Here is an 8,174-nt window from a genome sequence, read left to right as displayed (position 1 = left end):
ACACACACACACACACACACACACACACACACACACAGAAATGAAGCTAGTATGTTCCGCAGGATGTGTAATGTCAGTGTGCATATACAACAGAGTGTTAGCACCCTGAGAGAAAAGTGGGACATAAGAGGCATCAGACGTGGTGTGCAAGAGAGATGACTGTGCTGATATGGTCATGTGATGCATATGGATGAGGACAGTTGTGTGAGGTGTCACACCCTAACAGTGGAGGGAACCTGTGGCAGAGGTAGACCCAGGAAGATATGGGACGAGGTGGTGAAGCATGACCTTTGAACGTTGGGCCTCACAGAGGCTTTGACAAGTGACCAAGACTTTTGGAGATATGCCATGCTTGAGAAGACCTGGCAAGCCAAGAAAGATCGTAGTCATGGCCAATGCCAGTGTTGCATATCTGGCCTGTTTAAAAGCATCCTTCAATTGTTGGGTGATATGCCATGCTTGTGAAGACCTGTTGAATCGAGTGAAATTGTAGTCATGGCTGATGCCAGTGCTGCCTGACTGGCACCCATGCTGGTGGCATGTAAAAGAAAATAAAACACCATTCAAGTGTGGCTGATACCAGTGCTGCTTGATTGGCACCTGTGCCAGAGGAACCTAAAAAGCACCATTCAAGTGTGGCCAATGCCATGCCACTTGACTGGCACCTATGCCAATGACACGTAAAAAGTACCATTCCAGTGTGGCTAATGCCAGTGCTGCCTGACTGGCATGTAAAAGGTACCATTCAAGTGTAGTCGATGCCAGTGCTGCTTGACTGGCTCCCATGCCAGTGGCATGTAAAAAGCACCCATTACACTCTCAGAGTGGTTTGTGTTAGGAAGGGCATCCAGCTGTAGAAACCTTGCCAGATCAGACTGGTGCCTGGCCAAACCTCCCAGCTTGCCAGTTCTCAGTCAAACTATCCAGCCTATGCCAGCATGGAAAGCTGACATTAAACGACAATGATGATGATGATGATGATGATGATGATGATGGTTGGATGGATGTATGTGTGTATATATATATATATATATATATATATTTAGGGTGTTAAGAATCACCCACATTGCTAAAAATAAGAGCTAAAAAGGCCTTAATGCTTTAGTTAATGCACATGAATGAAAACATATAAACTAACAGGGAATGAATCATCCCAAACCTGCTGTTTATATTAATTTCTATGTATACTCATTAGCAAATTGCTAAATCATCCATTAATTTGGATGATGGAAACATATATTCTAAAAGAGAAGCTAATCCACAAAAAGCTAAGATCAAGTGGGCTTAACTAATGAGACAATGGAAATTGCTGAAACTGATGTTAGTATCAAGAATTCTTGATTGGCACTTTTCAGATAATTATGGTCCCTGTTAGAGTACATGTTTTCATTCATGCGCGTTAACTACAGTATGACAGCCTTTTAGCTCTTATTTCTAGCAATATAGGTGCTTCTTAACACCCTAGTCACATTTAGTGACAATTATAATTCCCCTTTCTGGTGAAACATTGTGTCCTGTTGTTTATATTAATCTTATACACACACACACACACACACACACACACACATGTATGTATATATATATATACACACACACACACACACATATATATATACACACATATATACATACATATATACATATGCATATATTACATATATATATATACACACACATAATTTATATATGTATACACACATGTATATAGACACATATACACACATACATACATACACACATACATACATATATACATATATCATATACATAACATATATATATATATATATATATATTCGTTTATATTTATATAAAGGGCATACACACACATATACAAGCACACACATATATACACACATATACATGTATATACATAGACATGTATATACATAGACATAACATTATAAAATGTTAATAAATGTGTATATATATATGCATATATGTCTGTGTGTATATGTTATTAGGATCACGTATTTTGATAACAAAGGCACTAAGGTAGAGTTGGGGACAGCATACCTGTGTATTAACAGTGTGTACAGACACTCACATACTTACTAATGCAATCACGTATTTGCCCTTCCAGTTATGCCTACATTCACAAGTATAGACCCAAAAGCACCCAATCTATACGTAGAACTACACAAAAGTATAGTCCAGCATGCAATCAACAATCCACAGAAGGCTCAAGATCCAAAGCAGGGAAGGTCCTAAGTGTGGTGTAGTATAGATAGTGCAAATGGGCTAAGGTCCACTACAACTGTTGCAGATATGTTTTTTTATTGAAGAACAAATCAATCATATCATGTGAAAATAAAACATTTTCTTCAGGTGAATTAAAATTAAAATAAGATTTAATATTCAGGATTTGTTTCACAAAGAGTATAGAATGCATATCGACTCTCTCCTCTTGGTGCTGGTTGAGAGAGTAAATTTTGGAATGTTAATATAATGTTAAATATATGTGGTAATAAATCTGTCCACACCTCCAGAAAATGGAGAAAGAAGAAAAAAAACTCACATCTCAGTCATAAGAAGCTAAGGGATTCCGGGCAGTAGTGCCCATAACTAAATAAAATAGTTGTCAAAGAAACTGTCAACATGCATGGTAGTGTAGGGCTACTTCTACAAAAAGACAGCTCCCTCATGGGAAACCCAATGCGGATAAAATATATGTATGTATATATATATATATATATCAAAATAAGCAACAGGATATCAAGTAGTATTGCAGTCCAACTATTTCAAGCAGCTCCATTTAATTGAACAATGCAATCATTACATCAATTTAAATACAGTGCTATCTTCAGCTGCACAAAAAATATATCGAACTTCAACAGGTAGGATACATTAATATAATTTTTCTTAAATATTTTATCAGAGCAAGAAGATGGAAGAAATTCATGTTGTCACTATTGTAACAAGAATGGCTAAGAAAAACAGACTACAATTTCTTAGACTAGCATATGGAGCATAGTGGGGTCATAACATTGTAATTCATTTCCAATTTATCTATCTCTTTATCATCTATTAAAATCTGAGACTAGAAGACTGCGTATATTTAGAATAAAGAACAAAAGTGAGTTGACGGCTCATGGCTAGCTATTGGTCATAAATATTGTCATAGGTATCCCTTTACCCACAAGAGAAAAAGAAAACAAACCTTCAGAAAGAGTCAATTAGATAGAATTGTCTATAAGAAAAAGAGGCAGGACAGGGATTGACTTTAATTCATGATGTTAATTACCAGTTAAAGGGGAAGACACTATGAAACTTAAGATGCTATAATGAGATACAGGAAAAGATATTAGGGGCTCGATTGGGGAATGTTTATAAGCGATATTATTATGTTGTATAAAAATGAAATAATTTTTTTTTTTAATTCAAGAAAATGATATCATAATCAAAATAGCTAAAAGGTGTGTATGTATCAATTATAAATATTAAAAGGAAGATTACAATTATGTAGAATCAATTTAATACCACTTCTTTACTTAATTAATTATTCGGTGGTTTCTATGAAGACTACTCAAGCCACTCACATATGGAAAATCTGGAAAGATAGACATACTATCTATTGATTTGAAGCAATGAATCAGAACCAGGATAATAAGATAATGATAATACATAGACATAATTAAATATAAAATATACTTGAAAATATGTACTGATATAAGTAGGTGTAATAGTATAAAGATAATGGATACAGATACATACACAAAGAGGGGTTTTATATATATATATATATATATATATATATATATATATATATATACAAACACACATGCACATATATATGTGCATTTATGCACATATACATGCACATAAATATTTGTATATGCTTATATAAAAGAATATAGTATAAATATTTTGCATAAACATAAGTAACTGAAAAATATCAATTTAAGAACAAGGAAAATGACAATTTATAAAAGATAAGAGGTTAATAAGGTAAGCATACCAAAATAAGAAAACAAAATAATAAGAATTCATAGAAAATAATAAGAAAATCATATAAAAAACATATAAAGAGACAGGGGATTAAAATTAGAGGCAGAGAAAGATAAAGGTAACCTTAAAAAAGCGGGTAATATGTTTGGAAGTAATGAGAGCAGTTAAAAGTATAGACAATTAAGATTTACTTCAATTAGGTACTTAAATTGAGGCACCTCAGACTCAGTGCAATATAAAATGAATATCAGACTCAAATGATTAACAGCAGATTCAATGTAAATATTTTGGCTGTGGAGTGTGACTATGTAAAATCAATTGAATTGTCTTTTATGTTTGAAGTTCATGGAGTCATCTGACAAAAATGGTTTCTTTGCAATGATGTAATGTTTTTATTAATCAATTAAAGGAGTCGCTTGAAACGGCTGTAATGAATTGAAACCTGTACCTCTTTGTTACTCATCTATATATACAAATATATATATATATATATATATATATATATATATATATATATGTATGTATCTATCTTGATAGAAAAGGTAACACAACAAAAGAAAGAAAGAGACCTCGATTTTATGTAAATAGAGGAATTTATCTGTAAATAATATATAACAATAATTCGGTAGCCGTGATAAAACTCTGAGTTCTGGATGTCAGGGCGGAAACCCACATCACCATCTCTTCAGTTATCTGGCCATCAAAAAGATGCTATGAAAATGACTGCTAAACAAATTACTGTGTGATTGACCGTTATTAAGACAAAAGAGCTATTAGAATGACCGCTAAGTGAGGGGAGGGAGTAAAGGTAAGGGAATAAAAATGTTCATAGTATTCGCGTAAGCACACAAATCCATACGTACACATGCACGTCCACAAACCCCCCACGTACATGCGCCTATATGTATATACTCATCCACCCCCACTTGAAACACACATATACTTGCCCACACATTCGCCAAAAAATACATACATACCCGCATACATGCTCACATGTGCACAAAAAAGGTTCATACACACGTCTATATATGCACATGAACTAGCAAAAACAGGGCTAAAGGCAAAATGCAGAAAAAAGTGTAAAAAGGTGTAAAAAAGCAATAAGAGTAAAACACGTCTATATACACACATACTCACATGCACGCACACTCACACATCTATATATGCACATACCCGCACACATCCACAAGCACGCACGACGATGATGATTATATATATATATATATATATATATATATATATATATATATATATATATACATACAGGCGTTGCAGTGTGGTAAGAAGCTTGCTTTCCAACCACTTGGTTCCAGGTTCAGTCCCACTGCATGCCACCTTGAACAAGTGTCTTCTCTTGGACAATTACCTCCCTCCACTTTTCCCCCTTAACTGATAATCATGATTTAACTATGTTTCCACCCATGTTCACACTCACTGCATTTCCCTCTATCCACATCTTTAGTCATCTGCCACTTAGCTCTCACACACCTGCAGACATCCTCACCACCATCTTCTCTCTCTCTCTCTCAACTAGGTTAACTATGTATTTCCTCTGCAGCAATACACCTATTCCTGTTCCTCCATCATACTTTGATTTCTTATCACCTGGTATAAAGCCACCACCCTCAGTGCAACTCCCCACCTCAGATAAGGGGTCCTGCTCTGCAAGTTACTTAGTGACTTCACTAGAGCTGGTGCTATTTACAAAGCACCTACTACACTCTGTAAAGTGGTTGGCATTAGGGAGGGCATTCAGTTGTAGAAACCATACCAAAACAGAGATTGGAGCTCAGTGCAGTCCTTTGATTTGCCAGCTCCTGTTAAACCGTCCAACCCAGACCAGCATGAAAAACAGACCTTTAATGATGATTTATATAGGTATATATAGACCGTCATACAAACATATACATACACACATATACAGACCTTCACACACACACACACACACACACACAGAACATATGTATATAGTAGCGTTATTTAAAATGAAACCTTTCGGCGAGCTTTAGCAGACCAAAGCTTCCGGTTAAAGTGAAAGCATTTCACTAAATTCTGGTACTATAAGGAAAATATTAATTTTTAAAAACACTTTGCAAGGCGATGGAATGACAAATCCGTTGGAGCGTCGGACAAAATACTTTGTAATATTTGGTTACGACTCTTTATACTCTGAGTTCAAACTGCACCGCGATCGACTTTGTTTTCTGCCCTTCCGGGGTTGGTTAAATAAAATGCTTGTCAAGCGTTCACACTCACTGCATTTCTCTCTATCCATATCTTTATTCCATCTGCCACTTTCGACTATATCATCCTCAAAAATGTGTGGCTTTGTACCGCTGTTAGAAATGTATGTTGGTCAGAGTTGTGCGTTCAAATCCTAACATGTTCGGCTTTGCTTTCATTTTTGTGGGGTGGATAAAACACGGTACAAATTAAGTTCAATCAACTATACCCTCTCACAAATGTATGGTAAAAATCAATATACACACACACTCACGCAATTAAAGGCGCTTATTGTAATTATGGATAATGTTATTAATCAATTATTGTTATCACACATAGTGGACCCCAAACTCTTTATTTACTTAATGTCTATTAGTCGGTTATTGTCATCGAAAGTCTTCCCCTAAAGTGAACACTATAAGCAGCTACCACTGTATAAACTAAAATTCTAACGATAGAATAATTAGATTTTACGTTATACGGGATTAAAAAAAAAAAATTTCGATGTTTACTTCAACCGGAAGCTTTGTTCTGCTAAACCTTCACACAAAACCTTAGACAACTCTATAATATCCATATACCTCTCACTCACTTCATCCACGCATGCATGCATCCATCCATACATACATACCTGCATAAGACGTGTGTGTGTGTGTGTGTGTGGATAAATAAATAGATAGATAGATAGATAGAGAGAGAGAGATACGTTTGTATTAATCGGCATAAACTACAGAGTGACTCAGGGGCGGTGAGTTTCCTGACTTGACACTTATCACCAACCCTAGACAGGTGTGTGTGTGCGTATACACACACGTGTAGTGTGTTGATGTGTATATATATATATATATATATATATACATATATATACATGTAGTGTATTTGTGTATGCGTGCGCGTATACACACACACACACACACAATAACAAAAACAACAAACACTCTCAATACAAACAACATTCCTTATCATTATCATAATTACGTACATCATTATCCAAAATTCGACAATTATCTGATTAAACACGCTCTGATAAAACTGATAATATGTATGCAATTATATACTTCTCCAAGTTAAATTAATTTGAAGATAAAGCGATTATATATATATTTAAATTCTTTTAAATAAAAGTCGATTATATTACATAAAATTCTATGAGTAAAATCGTCATTTACCTGTGGATATCTTCATCAGAAACTCCCAAAAAGCTGAACATAGACGCCCGACGGGACATTGTGAATTACTTGATGAGTGATAAAAACCTAACTGTGGTATCTATCTGAGCTTGAAGTTTCGCTTGTCGTCTGCTGATGAGAAAGGTTGGTTTGGCTCCTGGTTTCAACAGGGGGACTAACTATGAAATTAACATCAACATGTCAAATCAACTGTTTACCGTCACTTTTCCGTTTTTCTATTCATAGTAGCAAAACACAAGGTACCTTTAAGGTTGGAAACTGTTTCATGAAATTAATATGGTGTTTTCACTTGACAAATCATATTTGATATTTTGTCGCTTATTCATAAAAACGGAAATAAGAAAGTTTTTAAAAGAAATATATTTTACTAGGAAAAATATGAGGAAACAGAAAAAAAGAAAAATTGTTGGTGGTTTGTGAATGTTTTCAAAATTGAATGTCTATTTGAAGAAATTTCTAAACAATGAAAAATCAATTAATTTTGTATCATTTTGCCCGTTTAATAGAAATTAGGATGACGTTAATTATTATGACACATTTATACATTATGCTGCGATTCTGTTTGTTAGTTCTGTATGTTCGGAGAAAAAAAGACTGCAGTAATTATGGGGTTTTTATACTTTAATTGCGGTTATTATCTTGACGTCACCTCTTATCAAAGTTTTCCAGCAAGAATCATTCACCCATTTTTTTTTTTTTCTTTTTAGGATAGTAAGTTGAACTTTGAGGGTTATTTGGCTGTTACTTCTAGCAAGTCCAGTGGTTGATTCAAGAAGTAATGTTAACTTATAGTAACAGAAAAAAAAGCTTGAT

The 8,174-nt window shown here is 34.6% G+C and overlaps 1 protein-coding gene across 1 annotated transcript in view; it reads right to left on the bottom strand.

Moving 5' to 3' along the window:
- LOC106878657 (potassium channel subfamily T member 1) overlaps positions 1–7,673 on the bottom strand; it is a 168,270-nt gene extending 160,597 nt beyond the window's left edge. Inside the window, exon 1 of the mRNA XM_052966784.1 lies at positions 7,341–7,673. Within this exon, the coding sequence (XP_052822744.1) occupies positions 7,341–7,399 (59 nt within the window). The 5' untranslated portion in view covers positions 7,400–7,673. The remainder of the gene's footprint in view (positions 1–7,340) is intronic.
- Between the last annotated feature and the right edge of the window lie 501 nt (positions 7,674–8,174).

The sequence above is a fragment of the Octopus bimaculoides genome, chromosome 3, assembly GCF_001194135.2.
Source record: "Octopus bimaculoides isolate UCB-OBI-ISO-001 chromosome 3, ASM119413v2, whole genome shotgun sequence".
NCBI classification, from domain to species: domain Eukaryota; kingdom Metazoa; phylum Mollusca; class Cephalopoda; order Octopoda; family Octopodidae; genus Octopus; species Octopus bimaculoides.
Note: the sequence above shows the minus strand (reverse complement) of the source record. Positions and strands in the feature narration are given on the sequence as shown.